Source organism: Boleophthalmus pectinirostris, unplaced genomic scaffold (genome assembly GCF_026225935.1).
Source record: "Boleophthalmus pectinirostris isolate CB_2022bp ecotype Guang Dong unplaced genomic scaffold, ASM2622593v1 HiC_scaffold_8, whole genome shotgun sequence".
NCBI classification, from domain to species: Eukaryota; Metazoa; Chordata; class Actinopteri; order Gobiiformes; family Gobiidae; genus Boleophthalmus; species Boleophthalmus pectinirostris.
In genome coordinates, this window is record NW_026571515.1 from 39,173,598 (window position 1) to 39,195,284 (window position 21,687).

A 21,687-nucleotide genomic window follows, 5' to 3' on the forward strand; every position below is an offset into this window, starting at 1 on the left:
GATGTTGTTGGAGTCTGCGCAGTGGAAATGGATTAGAGCCAAGACTTCCCTGACGTTTCATGGGACGGACGCTTTTACTTTGATCTCTTAATTTTACAGGTAAATGTTATTATTATAGACAATGTACATGTAAAATAGCGCACCGTAAATGTGTCATGATCATTTTCCCTGCTTGTTTTTTATCGCTAATATGTGTTTTTGTTTCCGTTTCAGTTTGAATAAAAGAAAGCCATGGCAGTCTCGGTGACATCGGATGATCAGAAATTCTGCTTGAAGGAGGTGCTGGACACTTTCAGGTTATGCCTGTCTGAAAACAAAGAGGTTTACCTGGAACACTACGTGGGTGGTTGGCGAGGTTTGGTCAAGTAAGTGGTAGATCACATATCTAGATCAAGTCACGAGTAATTCAATGAAATGTTTTACCAAATTATTCTTTGGACTTTGACCTGCTTTAGCTGGTTAGTTACTGACATAAACAAACAAACAAACACAAATGTAAATAATATATTGCTACCTCTTTTATACAACCAAAAACATGCAGAAATTATTCACATAAAACTATTTTCAATATTAATTCTTGTATGAAGAAATTATTATTACAACCTACTAAGTGCAATATTAATACAAGTATAAAGTTATTAAACACGTGGACAGATTACTATTATTATTATTATTATTGACTATTATGATCTGAAAACCTGGTGTAGGGTATAAGGTATAATTCATTTTATTTGCTAAAGAAAGTCAAACATCAGTTGCAAATAAATAGAAAATTATGATAAAAAGCAGAAAATACCAGAAAATGTGGCACAGTCTTTACTTTTTTTTACATGTGATTTCAATAGTCAAAAAATCTGATAATTATCTTATTGAGTGTGCATGTAACTGCAACCAGTGGTGTAAATTTTACTTTGTAAATGTTTACCCCATAAACCTGTCTTTAGTTATGTATAATAAGTGATATTTAATCATATAAAATGTTTTTGTTTGCCATAATCAAAGCAGGAATGCCATTTCCTGTTCTATATTTTCAGAACATTCTAATTGAAAACAATAAATATATTTGCTTTAACAGGTTCCTGAACTCATTGGGAAGCGTCTTTGGCTTCATTTCCAAAGATGCCGTCAACAAGATTCAAATCCTGGTCAACCTCCAAAAAGGTGAAGACGGCTCTCACTACACTACCATCCAGTCGATGGTAAAATATGAGCTGGAGAACCAACTAGTGGACCTCACTAAAAGTGGCGCCCACCCAACATCGGGCTGTCGTACTCTCCTAAGACTCCACCGCGCTTTGAGATGGCTGGAGCTATTTTTGGACAGTTTACGCACGAGTACTGAAGATAGTAAGACTTCAGTGTTGTGTGCGGATGCCTATAACGCCTCCTTGGCAAATTTTCATCCCTGGGTGGTACGGAAAGCTGCAGGAATGGCTTTCTGTCTTCTTCCCGGGCGACAAGCTTTCTTTGATGTTATGAATGTAGGGACTCCAGAGCAGGTGGTTGCCATGTTGGGAGAAGCAATTCCTCTCATCACTGAGGTGTACAAGATCACAGAGGACCTATATGCACAAAACAACATTCTAGATTTACCGTAAGGCAGACTTGCATTGACCTACCTGAAGGAAAATTTGCATTGAAATGGTTTGTGCCGAAGGGAAGAGCATTTTATGGACTGTGATGGGAACAATTATCTTTAAATATATTACTTGAAGTAGAGATGCACCGATCCAGCTTTTTACTTTAAGTAGCTGCTGATATCTGACATTAACTTGGTGTAGGGAAGGAATATGGCACTTATTTCCTTAAAACACTGTAAACTTATTATACAAGAGATCCAAGTGTGTTATGCAAGTTAGATTTATCCAAAGATAAAGTATATTCAAAGATGTTTCCTTCAAATAATTATTGAAACATTTTGCATAGTCTTATTAAATCTAATTAAAGGCCTAACCAAGGTATCAGTTATGCACAATACAGCAAATTTTTCAGTATTAGCGCCGATATTTGATACTAGTAGTGGTACATCCCTAACTTGAACACTAATACCACTACTATTCCTAGGTTTTTATGGTAATGTGGCATGTATATTATTTATTGACCTATCTCTATACTAGGATAATCATTTTTTAAGAGATTAATGTAATGCAGTATCAAACAAAATTACGCTCACATGACAAACTTTAACTGTATTTTTTTTAAACACATTGTACTGTATTGGTGACTAGTCTGACATTACATCAAATTAGCTAAAGTTCTGAAATAGTTGGTCTTTTATGTTCATTTCACGTTAAAGTGCCAAAGAAAATGACACTTTAAAATGAAACTACGGATTATTTGTCCTGTTACAACACAGGATGCTGGATATTTTTAATTGCATGGCCAGTGCTGATGGTTTGTGATCTTAAGATAAATGAGTTTCTGTTTAGTTTTTTAAATAATGTACAGTTCTAATAAAGGATCACCATATGTTTTGATTCTAATACATTATGAATGTAACTCAATAAATGATTTCAATTCCAGTGTTGTACTATTTGTGTGCTTCTACAATAAAGTAGTGTATTGTATGCAATATGCATCCTGCAACATTGCATGGGGTGGAACAGATGGTTATAGTCCTGAACTGCCACAAGTACTTGAGCTGAGTTCAATTATTACAGCTTTTAACCCACTCAAACATCATTAGAAACCTGTTATTCAAGATTTCAAACATTAAATCTCTGAGAAATAGGGGCATCTGTCTCCATTTTTAGGGTTTGAGGTTTTTTTTTAAATGCAGAAAAAATTAAGAACTCAAATAAAACCTCACAAGCATTCCAAGATGCATAAATATAAATTATAATATGTTTATTCATTTGTAACTTATATTTTCCTTACGTACTACAAGATTAGATACAGATTAATAAAAATGTAAATTAGGATTTTTATTTTTGTGTTCATGACAGCTGTTGTCATGGCAACGTCCCTACGCCAAACGGAGTACTTCCTGTATCCGGGTTTTCATTTTGCTCTTGGATATATTGAATAATAGCTTGGTTTTTTTTTACATTTATTTATAGAAAAACTAGCTAAATTTTCCCTTCTTTTTTTTTTTTTTTTTTTAATTCAGTGTGCCATATGGCCGTGCATTTAACAAGACCGAAGTCCTCAAAAGGGCGACGCAGGTCAACCAAAACCCTCAACTTTTTCCAAAACAACGATCCTCCACAACAAAGCGGCAGCGGATCACTTTTTTCGGCCGAGTTTGGGGCGGGAGAACCGGACACGCTGCTCCGTCCACAGTCCCGACATGAGATGCGGCATTCCGGATCTCTGAGCCAAAATCAGGTTCAACAAAACAAGCTGCCCCACGGGTGTGCGTCTGGCCAGACCCTGAACAAGTACAAGGTTCTTCCGTCCATAGAGAAAGAGAAAGGAAGGCCCAAACACAGAGATCACGGCGTGGATAACGGAGTGACCGATCTAACGCTCACTGGAAGGCATATTTTCAAGTTTGCAGAGGTGGGTATATTTACTTAGAGATCTTTGGGGAAAAAAAAAAGTTTTATTATGTCACCATTGGCCTCCTACTTATTTGAATAATTACTTATGCAATCATAATTGTGTAGCGTTCTACTTAACTTTCCCATTATAAGTATATTTTTTATTAAATTAAAAGAGTTGATATGATTATTCTTCTATAGGTCTCATTACATTCATATTTTAGCATTTGTTCTAAGCATTTGTTTGGACGATGTGGATCATTACATAAAATTTAAAATGTTGTTTTTAAGTTTATTCTTGTTAAAGGAGCACTATATCAGTTTTTGAATGGAGGGTCATGTTTATCTTAGGAAAATGTCATTGCATTGCTTGGAATGTTCCACAGTATGGTATTCCCAAATATACTTTGTTTGGTGGAGTCACCCGCTTGTTTCCATGGAGACTGCCAAGTTTTGTGCCATTTCGCTGAATATTTCAGGCAAAACAATAACATCTCCATGAAGAATTGAACCCTCCACTAAAGACTACACACCTTTTACATTTAGATGACCAGCACTGACTTATTACTGCATTTCTACTCTTTAAAAGTGCTTTATAAAATCTGTCCTTCTTAATTCTCAACTCTACACCACTGTTTACAGGGAGGTGCTGAAGGAGACCACACTACAGGTCATGGACTTGGTACCTGCAGCTCGGAGGATGACAGAAAGGTGGCGCCATCACCGGACACTTTGCTGCTTGCCATCAAAGACCCGGCTGGAAGGAGGTTTGAGCAGCGCTTTCACCCATCGGACACTTTGCTCCACGTGAGGGCCAGTGCAGAGGCCATGTACGGGGTGAAGTTTGGAGAGAAGACAATGATAGAAACCATGGAGGTCCCTCGAAGGAGCTTTAGCAACATGAGCCTGACTTTGGCCCAGTGTGGCATCAGCAACAAGTCTGTGCTCTGCATTTTTCAATCAGAGGATGAGTGAAACACGGTCAAATGTCTGTGTGCCTGTCGCCCATTGGAGCAGCAGCAATATATAACACAATAACCCTAGCCTAGCACATTGATTTATACAAACAAGGTGGACATTATATGCAGAGGCGGTTACAGTAGCCATAAATTGCAGAATTGTGTATTTACTTGAGTAACTTTTTAAAGAAATTGTACTTTTCCAGCAGCGTACTATGCAAGGTCTATAACAAAAGCTTTATGTTGACAATATTAACTGATTTGAATATTTGAGTTTGTTGCGACTGCTCCTTCAGATATCATTTATAGTTTTTAGATTTTTGTGTCTATCCTTTGAAAATACCAGATTTTGTGCATTATTTATAATCGCCATGTGCCATATTCTTACACATAATAAACAAGCAATTTCAATATTGGTTTTGTCAATAAATTCATCTCCTTTAAGACAATATACTGTACTCTTTATTTGAACAAAAAGAGTACACAGAATACAGATTTAAAGTCTTACATGGTATTTTAACTCACAATCATATTATGTGTAACTATAACAATATGATGCTGTCACATGTAACCGTCTGACCATTTTAACATAAAAAAAAACAACTTTTTTTTTTAGCAAATAAGCCAATGTAAGCTTCATATGTCTAAGTCTCTCTGGATTTCTGACATTTTTATCATGCAGGATTCACACAGAAAATCAAACATCACTGCAAACTTAAAACCACATTTAAACAAAGGATGGCTAGTGTTTAGTTATAGACAAAACAATGAAATGCATGCAATAAGTGCCATACAAAATTACACACATGAATCCTTTAGACTAGTTCAGACGTTTGAGTTTTACATCGACGGCTTCAGAAGCGTTTTCGAACCACTCACTGAAACAGCTTCTCCATCTGTTCAACATTTTCAGTGTCGAGTTTTGTGATTTTCCGGTCTGGGGGGGAAAAAAAAGAAAGCGTTACTTATTGCATAATCAATTACTGTCAATATTGCAGTTCCAGATAAACATGTTTACGTTGTGCGTCTGTATTCAATTCAGTAGGCCTATATTGCCTGAAAACTACAGAAGGGATATTTTTGAAGCCAACTGATTATTGATCATTTATGTTTTGATTTGTTTTTATTGTGATGTTAATGTTTTTCTTATTCTGTAAAGCACTTTGAATTACTTTGTGTATGAATTGTGCTATACGAATAGACTTGCCTTGCCTAATTGAGCAACTAAAATACTAACCAATTAATGTCATTTAAATTTTATCAAACAAACATACACTGCTGTTCAAAAGTTTGAGATCACCCAGGCAATTTTGTGTTTTCCATGAAAAGAAACAATTTTATTTACCACCATGAGTTGTAAAATGAATAGAAAATATAGTCACGACATTGACAAGGTTAGAAATACCGTATTTTCCGGGGTATTAGGCGCTCTGGATTATAAGACGTACTGTCTTTAATGGTCTATTTTCAAACTTTTTTTTCACAAATAAACAGCATTGGACTTTAAACGAAACAACAGTTAGATGGGTGAGTGGTTTTGTTTGTTTGTGGCGTTCACGGTGACTCTGGGCTTTGTTCACTTGTGCGTGTAGGGAGGGTGCTGTCTGGGACCAACGGATTGTCGGCGTGTTCGCAGTGACTCAGTTGTTCAGTTGTGTCTAGAAGTGACACATTGCTCTCGCTTTTTCGGTTCTTTCCTTTGTTCCGTTCCTCGTCGGTGTGGAGTGATGAGTGTGTCTGTGGGTGTTTTTTGCCGTGCAGTCGCTGTCTGCTCCGTGTGTGTCTGCGTGTGCTGTGGGTGGTGCAGCTTTGTAGTTTACTGAAGTTGTGCTGGGACACCCAAGTGGATTCGTGTATAGGGCGCTCTGGATTGTGGGGCGCGCGGTCGTTTTTTGATGCGGTTAGAGGCTTAAGAGTGCGTCTAATAGCCCGGAAAATACGGTAATGATTTGTATTTGAAATATTTTTTTCCTTCAAACTTTGCTTTCGTCAAAGAATCCTTTATTTGCAGCAATTATAGCATTGCAGACCTTTGGCATTCTAGCTGTTAATTTGTTGAGGTAATCTGGAGAAATTTCACCCCACGCTTCAAGAAGCCCCTCCCACAAGTTGGATTGGCTGGATGGGCACTTCTTGCGTACCATACGGCTCAATGGGATTTAGATGTGGTGACTGCACTGGCCACTCCATCACAGATAGAAAACCAGCTGCCTGCTTCTTCTCTAAATAGTTCTTGCACAATTTGGAGGTGTGCTTTGGGTCATTGTCCTGTTGTAGGATGAAATTGGCTCCAATCAAACACTGTCCACAGGGTATGGCATGGCGTTGCAAAATGGAGTGATAGCCCCTTTTACCCTGAACAAATCTCCCACCTTAGCAGCACCAAAGCACCCCCAGGCCATCACGTTACCCCCCCCCCATGCTTGACAGATGGAGTCAGACACTCCTCCAGCATCTTTTCAGTTGTTCTGCATCTCACAAACGTTCTTCTGTGTGATCCAAACACCTCAAACTTCGATTTGTTGAAAAAACAGTGCTTTTCTTTCAAAAATAAGGACATTTCTAAGTGACCCTAAACTTCTGAACAGTAGTGTATATTGTGGGATAAGAAATATTAAAATCATTAGGAGTAAATATATATGTAATTGATTAAATTAACCCCAACATCAAACCCAAAAATTTTCCTTCTCAAATATCTGTGTATTCTGAGTCATTTTACCAGTGCAAGGCAGCAAAGGATAAACTTTACACTTCCCTTTAAAAATAGACACATTCTAAAATAGACAATATGACATGAGGATTGTATTTTATAATTCTGTCAAAAATATCCTTATCGGTTGAGCCCTATACAACATGAATAGATGCAAGAAGACTAATTCATATATCACACAGGGGAAAGTGAGTCAGGCTCGAAATTCTATACAAATCATTTTCCCTGTGTCAGCTTGGTGACGGCTTTTTCCTTTAAGTTGGGTTTCATGCTGCGATATCAGCTCGACATCTCCATAGAAAACCCCGTGATTAATGTAAAGGCCCCCGTGATGTGAGGAATGTGGTGCCTACTGGACCACATTCACGTGATGAAACTGCTCGTAGTGTTGTCGTATTGCAGATTTGATCTGGTATATGGTTATTTCTCAGTAACTGGACCTATCCACATGAACTGGAAAATGGGATAAAGTGCAATCAGCAGTTTTATCTATTCTCATTTCAGACCTGGTTTAGTCTCCAAACTACAATTTTTAGCAAACAATTTCAATTTAAATCTGAAAAGTCCGGGTTTAGATCTGGTGGTACTCAGAAAGCCAAATATTATCTTTGGAGCAGAGGCACCACAATGGGGTCGGCAAACCAGGCAACTGCCCCGGGCCTCAAGCGGCAGAGGGCTCTAAAGGACATGACTTTCTCAACTAACTGGATTGGAAAAGCAACATTTCCTCTTAAATATAGAGTCAAAGCACAAAATAAGCATGAATAAATAGGGGTGTCAAATTATCGCGTTAATTGCGATTAATTAATTACAGTCATATTTAGCGCATTATGTTTTTTAATCGCGTTAATCTAATTTTTAATCTCTAACTTTAGTGTTTCTGTATGCGAGTTGCTTTATTCTAAAACCTGTTTTTATGTGTTGTTGGGACAACAACACACACACACACACAAAAAACACATTTATACATTTTTTTATTTCGGTAATTCCACTCATTGCCGGAAACCCACACAAAACGCAGTAAGAAAGATGTAAACGTCATGTTAACGTTGGCGGCGTCAGGCACAATGGACAAGGTCGTAGAGCCAGTAGAACAGAGTCAGCAGTGCACAGGTAAAAACGCATTCGTGTCTTGGAAATTATTGTCCCGACGTGAAATATAAAAGAAAATAACAAATATAATATCGCCTACAACTTAAATGTCACTGGTGAAAACAACCTGCATAGGCTCATGATGTCTGCACTACTGTCCTATAGTGACCTGACACATGAGGGGACACGCACACAAACACATACACACACAAATACACACAAACATACACCTTCATCATCGTCATTAACCTGAGAACGCACGGACCACGTTTCCTTCCGTAGACACTGCGCGGACACCGACGTGCTCCCGTGAGCCGCGTGTGGATCGTGTTTTCTCACGTACGCTGCGTAAACCGCGCTTCCTCCTGTGCCTCCTCCTGTGCCTCCTCCTGTGCCTCCTCCTGTGCCCCTCTAAACCAGAACTAACACCAAGACTAAAACCAGGACTTATCCAGTCCAGGACTAAACCAGGACTAAACCAGGACTAAACCAGAACTAAAACCAGAACTAAAACCAGGATTAATTCATTCCAGGACTAAACTAGGACTATAGTAGGACTAAAGCAGGTCTAAACCAGGACTAAAACAAGGACTAAAACCAGTGATCTCATATATAAAACATTTCTCTATCAATAATATTTTTAATATGGTTAAGGAAAGACTGGACTTTTTATTGTCTTTAAGTCGACAAAAGTTATGATGTTCAGATTTCCTCGTCTTTGCTACTTTACAGCAAACAGTTTCTTATTCATAGAGACTTGGGCTCAACAGCCAATTTGGAGAGATTTGTTAAACAATAAATGACTTTATAAAGTCACTTTTTTTTTGTTCTATATCACTGATCTTTTGATCTGCCACAATAATTTAATAATGAATTTAAATGAAAATACCTCAAATTGAAGGCTTTTCTCAGCAATTTTTAGGTGAGATTAAAATGAGATTAATTAATCTCTCAATTTTTTTAATCGCATGACAGCACTATGAATAAAATCATCAGTGATTAAACATGTTGTGCTAGGGCCTCCCAAACCGTCTTGCCTAAAGCCCTGATAGTGATAGAGACAGCTCTGCTTCAAACGAGACTTGCTGTGAATAGTTTGACCACTTAAAAATCTGATAATTTTCTCACAAAAGCTTCAAAGGTTGTGGTATTATTCAGTTACAAAGGTGAGAATGTTGTCAGATAAAGAGACTTCAAGCCAAGGTTAATTTGGCAAGTAGATTATTAAAAGTAATTGTACGGTTCATTTGCCATCTATCTGCAGCGATTGTTGTGTGATTGATTTATTGTGTAATTCTGAATTAAGATTTTGCATCTGATCAACATTTCCTAGGGGTGTGAGGCTAACTGGAGGCACTGCTTGGTCTGAAGCTCTGTTACTCAACTTAAACTTTCCTGAGCAATTTAACCAAGAGATGACTAAACTGAACTAGATCTGATTGTGAGCTCTAATTGTGCTGTTAAACAAGCCCCTCTCAAACGGAATTACAGTAATAAACTAAGACTATGTTCACACTGCAGCCTGAAGTGACCCAAATCCGATTTTTGGGCCCCTATGTGACCTGTATCTGATCTTTTAATGACAGTTTGAATGACAAAGATCCGATTTTTTAAAATGTGACCCAGGACACTTGGATATGTGCTCCTAAATCATCAACAAGCCACAAATGTACACAAATATTCTTCTCGTCATATGAAAATTGTTAATGAACTCCATGTCACTGAAGCGAAGCACATCGCTATCCCACCACTCTTGGCTACGTCTCCACATCCACACGTCCAACGGACTGTCCCACAAAACTCCACGGCCAAAAACCTCGTCCTTCTCCTTCTCAATCTCCTCCTTAAAACAAGTAAGTTGTTACACGTTCTGGCTCCGGTACGAGAGGAACTTTAAAATCTCCAGGTGCTCAATGCTCGCGTCCGTGTTTGGATAACTTCCGTAAACACAGAGCACGCTCGCTGCGGTTGATGTCGTCGTGTTCTACAGTGCGCATGCGGGACACTTTGGACCATTTAATGTTCACACTGGAGGTCACAAGCAAGTTGCATTTAACTGGAAATGTGAACGACCTCGCAAAAACATCGGATTTTACAAAAAATCCAAATTGAGCATTAAGCCCTGCAGTCTGAACATAGCCAAACTAGCTTTTTTGTTTTTTTTTTTTTTGTGCTGAAAATCCAACTCCTAAACCGGAGCATGAACACATACTGATCACAAGCCCCTGAAAACGTGTTGTTAAAACCCATTTGATATTTTTTGAGTTTTCAGACTATCTTAAAAGTTATTTGGCAGTATGCATTGTGTCACTATGGTAACTGCTGAACATTCTGCCATAGACATACATGCAGAACATCCCCAGCATAATGTCACTGTAAAGTACCAATAATCTGACTGTAAACGTAAGTGTTACATACTGAAGTGCATTTCAATCTGGTGCAGCAGCTCCATGCCGTGTTCACTGTCCACCATGTTGACAGCGAAGCCCCTTTTGCCGAAGCGCCCCGTGCGGCCGATCCGGTGTAGGTATGTCTCGTTATCAGCGTTTCCGTCCAGGTCCATCGGGAGGTCAAAGTTCACCACGATGGACACCTGCTCCACGTCGATACCTGCAATCAACAATCGTCAATCAATAGCTCTTAACCTGACCCCAAACCATTCAGAGAAAAGTGGCATGACATGACAGCTGATACTGCAGAAAGGAGGGGAATATTGCAATAGACTCGCCCGGCATCCAAACAATTGATCAGGAAGTAGTGACGTTATCTATGGGCTTTTCACTGAGTTGTGCTAAAATTCATAAGTATTTAAAGATAAGACAGTGAACAGTGAGCTGTGGGTGGATGTGACGGACAATATGTTAAAAAGTCCACAAATGAAATGACCAGTAATTAATTAATCGGAAAGTTTTTGCTGCTTTTAAAAAGGTAGAGATTTGATGAAGATGAAGTCACCTACATTTAAAAATAATTGGGTTGTCTTTACTTGATTTCATTTGATTTTTAATAAGTTTGTTTATTTTATATCTTACAAATTTGATAAAAGTGATTTTGGCATAAATCCTATTTAAAACAAAAACTGAAAATCTGTTAAGTGAAACTGTGCATTTGTGAAATCAAGCTTAACCGAGCCTATATCTAAATAAGCACTAAAATTTACCCTGAAGAGTAAGATCAATTCCAGCTTTATCTGTAAGTTCACAAACTCCCGCTGTTGGAATTGGCCCAACCCACCAATAGGACAGGACTGGACCAATCACAGGGCAGCATAGTGGTTTGGTCAGAAGCCAATCAGCTTCAAGTATTCAAGATGGATTCTGTCAGACTAAAATTAGAATTAGAAGTATAAATGTATTTTAATTTTAAGATCCATGAGGAAGAGAAATGCCAACTTGTACACTTGTGACATGATAGTGGCTCTCTGAAACCATTATAGTGTATAGATACTACTACTACTACTACTACTACTCCATTACACTGTACATGTGTTGTTTTACCTCTGGAGCACACATTGGTTGTGACGAGCACTTTCTCCTGGCCGTTCCTGAACCTCTCAATGACTGCAGCTCTTTGCTCCACTGTCATTTCACCACTCAACAGCGCCACCTGGTGACCCTCCTCGTTCAACTGCGAAGTCAACCAAGCAGCCATCCTGCGGGTCTGAACAAATGAAACATCCACAGATAACAATATTATACCCTGCACTATGTCATTGTGTGTTTTTTTTTTTTTATATAAAATGTGCTGACTTCCATGAGGACATGAGCGCGTGTTACTGTATCCTTTATCAATTATCAAAGTCAGAAAAAAGTTAGATTGTCAGTGAGCAAAATCTATGACAGTACAGAACAGCGGTGGGCAATTATTTTGTCCATGGGGCCACATGAAACAGAAAATACTGTGGAGTGCCGGGCCAAAATGCATAACTCAATTCTGCATAATATGAATCGTATTTCTTTACAAGAAACAGTAAACAGCATTGTTTTGACAAGTTGGCAAGACTGATGAGAGTTTATGTCATGACTAAGCAATGCAAAAGTGAGGCTGCCGAACAAAAAACGTGATCTTAAAAACACCTCTAAAATAAAAACTTTTTATGCATGAGGTAAAATGAAAAAATAAGTTTATTATGCAATTCCAAATGACCTTAAATGGACCAGTCAGAGTCAACCAAAGTGCCGTATGTGGCCTGGGAGCTGTACAATGCCCAGGTCTGGTATAAAAGAACGTAAAAATGCAACTCTGATTAAATGATCTACTGTATGTAAACCCATATTCAGGTGACTTTCAAAGTAAAACAGGTTTGAAAAAAAAATAATCTAAAATTTGAAAACATAGAAAACATAAAATAACCAGACACTGGCTACAGTTTAATTGAGATCAGTGCAAGACAAATGACCACTGATAATTTTGTATGGATATAACATAATGAACATTCTTCTGTGTTACCTTTACCAGATTTCTTATGAGAACAGAAAACTGGTAGAGAAAATACTACCTCCTGCTCCAATCTGAGAGAAAAAACATCACAATGTGGCAGCAGGAGGACAGACACTGACACAAATTTGAATCACATAATATTAATACCAATTCATATCTGTGCCTTTTATGACAAACAAATGACACACAAAGGATTATGAAAAGTAAAGTGGTAACACCTTTAGAAATGGATACAGAAATACTAGCTCAAGCTCCATCTGAGAAAAGCACATCCCCGCACTGTACAATCTGAAAAGCCCTGAAAAGTATTGGCAGACTTACATGGCAGAAGATCATGGCCTGTGCGATGGTGAGGCAGACGTACAGGTTGCAGAGGGCGGTGAACTTGTCTTCCTTCTCGGTGCAGACCACATAGAACTGTTTTATTGTGTCCAGAGTCTCCTCCTCGCGCTTCAGTCGAATGATGTTGGGTTCAGGGACCACGCGCTCGGCAAACTTCCACACAGAGTCCTCAAAGGTGGCGGAAAACAGCAACATCTGACAGTCAGCGGGTAGGAGTCTGAGGAGGAGAGCTAGGATTTATATTTACAATTAAAGTTTTAAAAGTTCAGAGTGCATACTGTAAACAACTGCGGGACCGTTAACATTTGAGAGAAGACTAAATTACGAACTGAAAAACTAATACAAGAATCCCAGGCATTTCGGAACATGTTTGTAAAGGTCTTCACAAAAGTGATTTTTGATGATTTTTTCTTAGCAGAGGACGTTCTGTTATCTAAATAACAGGTTTTATAATTTGATAATTGGTCCAACTCAAATTGCGATTCTGATTAGAATGCAACACATAGTGCAGTCATATTCTGAATTTAAAGTTTACTTTCATCTTAACAGTTTAATTTTGTATTGCTCTAAAAACCATGGATCCAGAGCACAGACATCCCTTTGTTCAAGTGTAGTGAATTTCTTTGGGCAAAATCATAGTAAGCCACTTAATATTAGTAATTGCGCCTTATAATACAGAGTGCCCTATAGTGAAAATACGGTAATTACATCCACCCCAAAAGATACAGTTCAGTTCTACAGATCTGAAATGAGACGTCTTCCATATTTGGAACAACACCAGACATAGTTTTCTCAGTGCAGTTACATCCAAGCTGGTTGTTGCGTGACCTGTGCATGCGTATAATTCAAATCTCTATGGGGAAATACCAGACATGTTTTTCACATATTTCTAACTGAAGTCCCGTGTGTGCTGTTGTCACCTGTGTATGCGTAAGCTCTGGTCCAGGTGTCCCTGTGTAGCGATCATCACGTCGGCCTCGTCCAGCACAAACACAGAGATCTTCTTCGGGTCGATCACTTTGTATTTAGTGCACCAGTCGAGCAGTGTGCCGGGGGTCCCGATCACTATCTGCTCCTGCAGCACCACACCACGAGGAACTTAGGACACAACACACAGAGAGCAAATAATAAATGATTAAATAACTAAAACTAAACTGAACTTGAATTATCATTGGAAAGTCAGGAATAATCAGTTTCAAATACACACGATTATAAATGTCTGATTTTTAGATCTCATGGACACTTTCATTGGACCTATACCAGGGGTCTCCAACCTTTTTCCTCCAGTGAGCTACCTTTACAAAACAAAAATGCCAGAGAGTTACTCATTATTAGTGTTATTATTACTTATGAGTGTACAAAGTTAGGCATCAAAATGATACATATACAATGGTAACATGCATTTAATTAATCACATTTATCTTAATCAGGACAGTACATGTAATTCAGAAATCCTTTGGTGAGCTACTGGTAGCTCCCGAGCTACATATTGGAGACCCCTGACCTATACTGGATATTTTGCTTCCATAGAATGCTCCACAGTATGGCATTAAACATATCTCCATAAAAACAAGGAGGTTACACAATCAGGTCAAGTTAAAGGTCAGATCTGTGGAGAGGTTTTTCCAATGCATTTTCTTTATTTTTCAATAAATAAACCGCCTGTAATTAAAAATACAATGCAAGTTGAAGATGTCAGTCAAAGCAATGTGAGATATGGATGGAGAAAAGAAGAAAAGTTACAAGGTATTTATACCTTTAACACAATCTGGTAAAAGTGTAATTTTTCTTCTCACACTAAGCGCTGTGACACTGTGACAAGACCAAACGGCTGTGTGTTTGCTGTCATGTTTCTTACTTCTGGTGCCTCTTATGGCATACGCCACTTTGATTCGAGGATAAAAACTCCCCATCTGCTTGATCACTTGGCCGATCTGAAGAGCCAGCTCATATGTGGGAGCGAGACACAGGCACTGAAAGCAACAACAGTCTCAAAAACTCAATAGAAAAGCTGGGTGAATTTATAGAGTCTAGACATAAGAAAAAAATGATAATGAAAATGATATATGACAATGGATGAATAAGCAAAAAACAGAACGTCAAGACATTTCTGAAACATCCACAAATCTTAAAAAAATGTTATGCTAAATTTAACCAGCTCATAATCAAGGATATGGAGTCATATTCATGCATTTTTGTGCTTCACTTCGAACTGATATTTTTTTGGGCAACAGACATGTTTAGGACATTTCTGATGGATTCCAGAAATCCTGAGATATATTTTTGGTTATATCACCTGGCTCTATCTCAAATATGTCATACATTTTTAAAGCTAATGAAAAAACTGCAATAAAAAGACATTAATATATAAAAATTAAGCACATCAATTAAACAAATTTCCTGATAAGACGGTAAAAATACTGTACAATATTGGAAAAGAATATTGACTATATAGGGCTGAATCTAACAATTTTTTGCTAATCCATTGATCTAGTGATTATTATTTTGATTAATCATGTTTAAATTGTGAAATGGTCTGTGGATATGAGATTTTTTAAAAGTTGTACACAGATAAAGCGGAAACTGACTGAGAACATTCTGATGGAACATATTTACACATGTTTTTTTAAAATCAGACACTAATCAGACACATTTCCCATGACTTTTGTTAGTAATTCCTGATCTATCTGAGTCAAAACCTCTTTTCTCAGCTCTTGACATGTTTTGCAGCATATATATAAACCATTTTGAAGCAGCCTTAGATCAGTATTACCTATCTCCATAGACGTACCTGAGTCCACTTGTTGGCCGGGTTGACGTTGCTGAGCATGGCCAGAGAGAAGGCCGCAGTTTTCCCCGTTCCAGACTGTGATTGGGCAATTAAATTCTGAGGTCTAAAACAACAACAACACATTCACAAACAGGTAAACAAGCCTAGTACTGCTCACAAAACTGCACTGTATGAACGTGCTTTTTCCATTTGCAGTCAAAACCAAAGCTAAACCGACAGAACGATTTAACAGCGTGTGACTTCAGACGATTCATTATTTTAATAACATGTTTTGACAATGCAGCAGACCGTAACATTTTGGATGAGGAAATTCTAGATAAATACAAACTCACGGTTGTGCCAGCATCATGGGCAGCGCGTTCTCTTGGATGCGAGATGGTCGGTTGAAGCCCATGTTGTAGATCCCCTGCAAAAGTTCAGGTTTTCTAGGGGTTGAATAGAGAAATTATTAGCAGTGTAATAAATGTACACAGTGTAAAACGTAGGGCTGTAGTCGGAAGGAATTCTCGGTCAGCTAAAGACGTGTCCTTCCAATTGATTCATCAACTAAAAAGGAGATTGGCTTTTTAGTATACTGTTATGCATCTCTTTGTATCTGACCCAAACTGCACTCACAAGTCTACATCTGCACCAGAGTTTTATTCAGAAAAAAGTATTTATATAAAGACAGATTAAACTTGCAAATCATACATTGAATCTGCATTTTTACATATAAATACAAAAAGCTATAAAAAGCTTCAGCTATTTCACTCACTCACTGACTCACTCACCTCTCCTTTCTGCTGCTGCCCCATTACAAGTCTTTATAATTTAAATAAAATGGTTAGGTGGCAAACAAACTTTTAGTCAACTAAGGCACCATTAACCGATTAATCGACTAAATGACTCAAGGCCCACAGCCCTATTAATACTGAGTTGTTAGTGAAGAACCCATAGAATTTTATATTAATGTTAAGACTATCACACAAATTTGAATATTATCATCACTCAAGATAAGTTCACCATAAATCATTTTCCACAGCAGTGTCAAAATATTATAATTATAAGAGTTCATATTAAATTAGTTCAGAGGATGTGCAACATTTGGATTATGAATACGTCTCGTTTCTGAAAGCATCTGATGGAACCAGACTATTCATGAGTTTCAACCTCCTATTATTTGAGATTATTTTGAAAACATTTTCCCATTCAAAGGATATAATATTTTTATTTTTAAATGCTCATCACTATGGCTACCGTCCAAATTTTTCATCATTCTGAAACCCATGGATAAAAGTACACATTTATGTACTACTGTGGTACAGCTTTTGTAAGTCCAGAGATATTAATTGTACCAATGCTCGTCTCCACGGAGATGTTATTGCTTTATCGTGAATGTTCCTCAGTATAGCATTAACCTTTCTAGTTTGCATTTATAGAATTACAGGTCTGTCCAAAACATTAATTTTTACTGTTTTACAGCTTACTGTTGGAGTCACTTGCCTCCATGGAATTAGAAACATTTAATGCTACAGTGTGGAACATTCCAAACAAAACACTGGGTTCCCCCAAAACTTTCATTGACTTTACAAAATTGCATGACATTTCTAGGCCTGTTAAATAACATTTTCAACTTCTATGACTTTTCCAGGATTTCTATGACCATGGGAACCCTGAAAACAATAAGCAAGTCAAGGAGAAAAGTTGTATAATGCACTTTTAATATGTCATAATACTGCATTCTGATTCTTTGATTAGGAGGTTGTGAGGACTGTCAACCTTTCAAAATGTAATGTTTTGTTCACAATTGTTCTGAAACCCACGGATAGACTTTCAAAAACTATTCAAGAATAAGAAGCAGAGATGGTACAAACTCACAGTCGGAGCTCCTCAAATGTCTTCACAGAGAACAGTGGGGAGTTGGGGTCTCGCTGAAGTACCTCCACCTGATTCCTGTTCCTCACCAGACTGGTTCTGATCAGTTTATTCAACAAACTCTGCTCGGCCAGATTGGGTTTCTCTCCCTCCGCCTCCACATCTCCACTGCTACTACTTTTGACCTCTCCTGTGCCTAAAGACCTCTGTGTGATGACGTTTCCTTTGGTAAAACAAAAGAATAATTAGCCATTGTCATGTTAAAAAAGGTGTAATTTTTCTGGTGGTCCACAGAGATTGTATTGCTTTACTTGAAATATTCCACAGTATGGCATTCCAAATAATTATTTTGCATTTATTTAAGTCAAAAACACTTGTTTGCCTCTCCAAAGCTGTAACTTGGCCTGATGTTCTGCTAGTCTCCATGGAAACTGATCAAATAAATGCTGCATTGTGGGATCTTCCATAAAAAAGTAGTATTTCAAAAAGTATTTCACATCTCCATGGAGACAAACACTAAAAAAGTTTAAAGTTTTGTTCTGGAAAAGTTTCGTGCATCATTTCCCTGAGGTTCACATTGTGCATCTTGGTCAAGTTATAAAACAGGTGAGCTTTATATTTAGCTTCTAAAACTAAAATAAAACAACTGTCGCCAAGTGGAGTCTGGATGTTTCACAATATGGCAGGTTCAATCCCACACTGATTCTGTGAAATATCCAGGCAAAGCAATACCATCTCCTTGGAGACAAGCAGGTGATGACAGACCAGAAAAGTTACATAGTGCATCTTTACTGGGCGTTGGTTCATGGGCCTCACCATTATTTTCTTACCATTAAGATCAGGTATCAAGGTGTGTGGCCAATTACGTCGTCCCTCTTTCTTGGGAAACTGTTAAAAAACAAACACACAGCGAATATTTAACGTAATTTAGTATAAATATAGCGATATGGACGATTATAAACTCATGTTAAACTTGAATTAGGTTAAGTTAACAGTTAGTTGTTTTTTTCCTTTTTAAATCTCAACGTGTTTTTTTTAATTTTAACAATGCAAAATAAATAAATTAAATCCAATATTTGTCAAGGAAAAAAACAAAACAAAAAAACATTACCCCACAAAATATGTTTAGTCTGCAACGTTTTCGACGCAAGCGAGCGATAGTTTGACAGTTTTCCTAAAACTAACTCACCTTTATCGGTTCAGTTGTGGCTTCCTGTAAGTCCACAGCAAGCGCCCACGAATCTTCCGACATTTTCAAGCAATTTTGGTGTTTTTATGAACGTATGTGAATTTAAATGATGAAAAATTGGAATAAATGGCCTAAGGATTAGCCTGATAGCGCTACACGGACCATGCGCCGCTAAACTGTCGAAGTGAGGCCACGCCCTACAAATCAAATACTCTAGAGCAGGAGTGTCAAACTCATTTTCACCAAGGGCCACATTTGGATCATGGTTGTCATCAAAGGGCCGGTTGTAAAGTTAAGACTGTAACAGCTACTCTGTATATGCAATATTGGTATGTTACAAATGAGAGACTGTAATTGATTTTTCATAATATTTATTTAAGTTAAATATTATATAATATTGAATTTGTTTGTATTGATCTACTGACAAAGTTAAGATATTCACATTACTCCTTCAGTAACAGAGCAAAATTTACAGATCACAAATAATAAATTGACAAATCTTATCAAATTTATTTAATTTACTTCCCTCAGAACCTTTCTCTTTCAGGGTGATCTACTAAGAACTTGCATAACAGATCTAACACGAAGTCTTCAAAAACTGTAATAAAAGTTATTTTTAGAAAGGTTGTCAGTCTCACTATATTGGTCACATTATCATTGCTGCTCTCCTCTGAAGTCCAGTCCAGTAATCATGAACTGAAAATAAAAACACAAAACACAATCAAACATTAAACTAGAGATATTAATTTTAAAACATTAAAAACACAAAATGCTCACCTGTTTGTTTTCTGGCTGGAGGTTTGACATCGTTTCCCTCTGGTCAGCATGTCCAGATCTGGTTTTAGGTCTTGTGCTGTAGCAATCCTCAAAACAGCATGGAGGTTGTCATCGGTGAGGCGTGATCTATGCTTGGTCTTGTTTAGATTCATGATAGAAAACATCTGTTCACACAGATAGGTGCTCCCAAACATAGACATAATACGGGCAGCATGAAGTCGAAGCTGTGGCATCACGTCAGGGGGAAGCAGACGGTAAAAGTCCTCGAGTGCAACGTCCTGGAATTTTGATCTCAGGCCACTGTCGCTCTGAAGCTCGATTAACTCCATCTGAAGATTATAAGGTGCGTTGTCAACATCAGCAGTAAAGGGATTGGCAAAGAGGGCAAATTCTGAAGTCAGAAAAGCGTCGGTCAAATTCATTAATTAACCGGGTTATTTTGGTTGCCAACCGAGCACATGAAAAAAATGAATTTAAGGCTGAAATCCTCTGGCATACAGGAAAGTGGGCAAGATTGTCCTGTTCTAGTTGGGACTTCCAGAGGTGAAGTTTCCGCTGGAACACTGAGATTGAGTCGGACATCTGCGTGATGACTTGTTTGCGTCCCTGCAGTCTCTTATTCAGTTGGGCGAGATGCTCTGTTAGATCACACAACATGGCAAAATCGCACAGCCACTTTGGATCTGATAGTTCGTGCAAGACTTTTCCTTTGCTTTGCATGAAAAGCGCAATTGGCTCCCTGAGCTCAAAAAATCGCTGGAGGACAGCGCTTCGACTGAGCCACCTTACTTCTGTGTGATACGGGACATCTCCATGCTTAGCGCCAATCTCTTGTAAAAAGTGCTGAAACTGGCGGTGATTTAGGCCACGCGCACGAATAAAGTTGACTGTTTTCATTACAGTGGCCATAACATCATCCATTTCCAGAACCTTTCCACACAGAGTCTCTTGATGGATAATGCAATGATAGGTTATCGGACGTGCAGGACAGTTTTCTTGTAGCATTTTCTCTTTTACCAGTCCAATCAAGCCTCGTCTTTCGCCACACATTGCAGGAGCGCCATCAGTAGTCAACCCCACTAATCTTTCCCACTGTAATTTACAGCTAGTTACGGACTTCTCCACCGCCTCAAAAATCTCCTTCCCTGTTGTTGTCCCATGCATGGGAACTATATCCAGCAGCTCCTCGGTGACAGACAGATCTGCCGTTAGGCCTCGCACAAAAATGGACAGCTGTGCTGTATCTGTGTTGTTTGTGCTTTCATCAATGGCTAATGAACAAGACAGAAAGTTACGTGCGTCGTTTGTAATCTGTGATGTAAGATTCCCTGCTAACTCTTTCACTCGGTCAGCAATGGTGTGTTTCTTGACAAACTGACATTTTAAAAGTCTGTATCTGGTCCGGGCATACCTGCTCACACACCTTCAGCATGCACTGCTTTATAAACGCGCCCTCAGAGAAGCACTTGGAAGCGCGAGCGATTTCCTCCGCCACTATGAAGCTCTCACCGCTGCATCGTTCTTGGCTGTAGCTCTTGAAAACATATCGTGCTACGATTTTAGTTTTCCTTTTAATTCTTGGACAGCTCGTTGTTTTTGTTGGAGACTAAAATTGGCATACTTAGTTCCATGTTTTGTGTCAAAATGCCGACGTAAATTGTACTCCTTCATTACGACATACGACCGCCATCTTGAAACAGTAAGCGAATTCTTTATGGTACATTTTATTGCATTAAAAAGTCATAATAATAAAAGTACACATTTATGCACTACTGTGGTACAGCTTTTGTAAGTTCAGAGATATTAGTTGTGCCAGTGCTTGTCTCCACTGAGATGTTATTGCTTTATCTTGATGTTCCTCAGTGTAGCATTAACCTTTCTAGATTGCATTTATAGAATTACAGGTCTGCTCAAAAATATCTTTAAAAATGTTTACTGTTTTTACTGTTTACTCTTTCACAGTTCTTACCAGGTACAGTTATACATTTTATGAAATTAATAAATAAATTTAATCCAGCATATGTACAAACAAAACAGAATAATATACCTTT

The 21,687-nt window shown here is 38.1% G+C and overlaps 3 protein-coding genes across 3 annotated transcripts; 2 read left to right on the top strand and 1 right to left on the bottom strand.

Moving 5' to 3' along the window:
- The first annotated feature begins 26 nt into the window (after nucleotides 1-26).
- On the top strand, nucleotides 27-2,476 carry cptp (ceramide-1-phosphate transfer protein). The gene is made up of 3 exons (XM_020922250.2): nucleotides 27-99; nucleotides 214-365; nucleotides 1,076-2,476. The coding sequence occupies exons 2-3, from the start codon at nucleotides 232-234 to the stop codon at nucleotides 1,596-1,598; spliced, it is 657 nt and encodes a 218-aa protein (XP_020777909.1). The 5' UTR covers nucleotides 27-99; nucleotides 214-231; the 3' UTR covers nucleotides 1,599-2,476.
- Nucleotides 2,477-3,041: 565 nt separating this feature from the next.
- On the top strand, nucleotides 3,042-4,801 carry ubxn10 (UBX domain protein 10). Its single transcript, XM_020922235.2, has 2 exons — nucleotides 3,042-3,501; nucleotides 4,125-4,801. The coding sequence occupies exons 1-2, from the start codon at nucleotides 3,118-3,120 to the stop codon at nucleotides 4,455-4,457; spliced, it is 717 nt and encodes a 238-aa protein (XP_020777894.1). The 5' UTR covers nucleotides 3,042-3,117; the 3' UTR covers nucleotides 4,458-4,801.
- Nucleotides 4,802-4,880: 79 nt separating this feature from the next.
- Nucleotides 4,881-19,050, bottom strand: ddx19a (DEAD-box helicase 19a). Its single transcript, XM_055165812.1, has 11 exons — nucleotides 18,860-19,050; nucleotides 18,501-18,558; nucleotides 17,674-17,893; nucleotides 16,149-16,241; nucleotides 15,817-15,919; nucleotides 14,884-14,998; nucleotides 13,946-14,123; nucleotides 13,005-13,242; nucleotides 11,741-11,903; nucleotides 10,662-10,853; nucleotides 4,881-5,378 (listed from the first exon to the last, which is right to left on the bottom strand). The coding sequence occupies exons 1-11, from the start codon at nucleotides 18,920-18,922 to the stop codon at nucleotides 5,317-5,319; spliced, it is 1,485 nt and encodes a 494-aa protein (XP_055021787.1). The 5' UTR covers nucleotides 18,923-19,050; the 3' UTR covers nucleotides 4,881-5,316.
- Nucleotides 19,051-21,687: the final 2,637 nt, after the last annotated feature.

Bases quoted from the DNA above. Each gene is read 5' to 3' on its own strand.
- cptp (XM_020922250.2), top strand. From the start codon at position 232: ATGGCAGTCTCGGTGACATCGGATGATCAGAAATTCTGCTTGAAGGAG. The intron at 366-1,075 runs GTAAGTGGTAGA...TTGCTTTAACAG, and splicing joins GGTTGGCGAGGTTTGGTCAA to GTTCCTGAACTCATTGGGAA.
- ubxn10 (XM_020922235.2), top strand. From the start codon at position 3,118: ATGGCCGTGCATTTAACAAGACCGAAGTCCTCAAAAGGGCGACGCAGG. The intron at 3,502-4,124 runs GTGGGTATATTT...CACTGTTTACAG, and splicing joins ATATTTTCAAGTTTGCAGAG to GGAGGTGCTGAAGGAGACCA.
- ddx19a (XM_055165812.1), bottom strand. From the start codon at position 18,922: ATGTCGGAAGATTCGTGGGCGCTTGCTGTGGACTTACAGGAAGCCACA. The intron at 14,999-15,816 runs GTACGTCTATGG...TGTTGCTTTCAG, and splicing joins CGGCCAACAAGTGGACTCAG to TGCCTGTGTCTCGCTCCCAC. The intron at 13,243-13,945 runs GTGACAACAGCA...TCTCCTCCTCAG, and splicing joins CAGAGCTTACGCATACACAG to ACTCCTACCCGCTGACTGTC.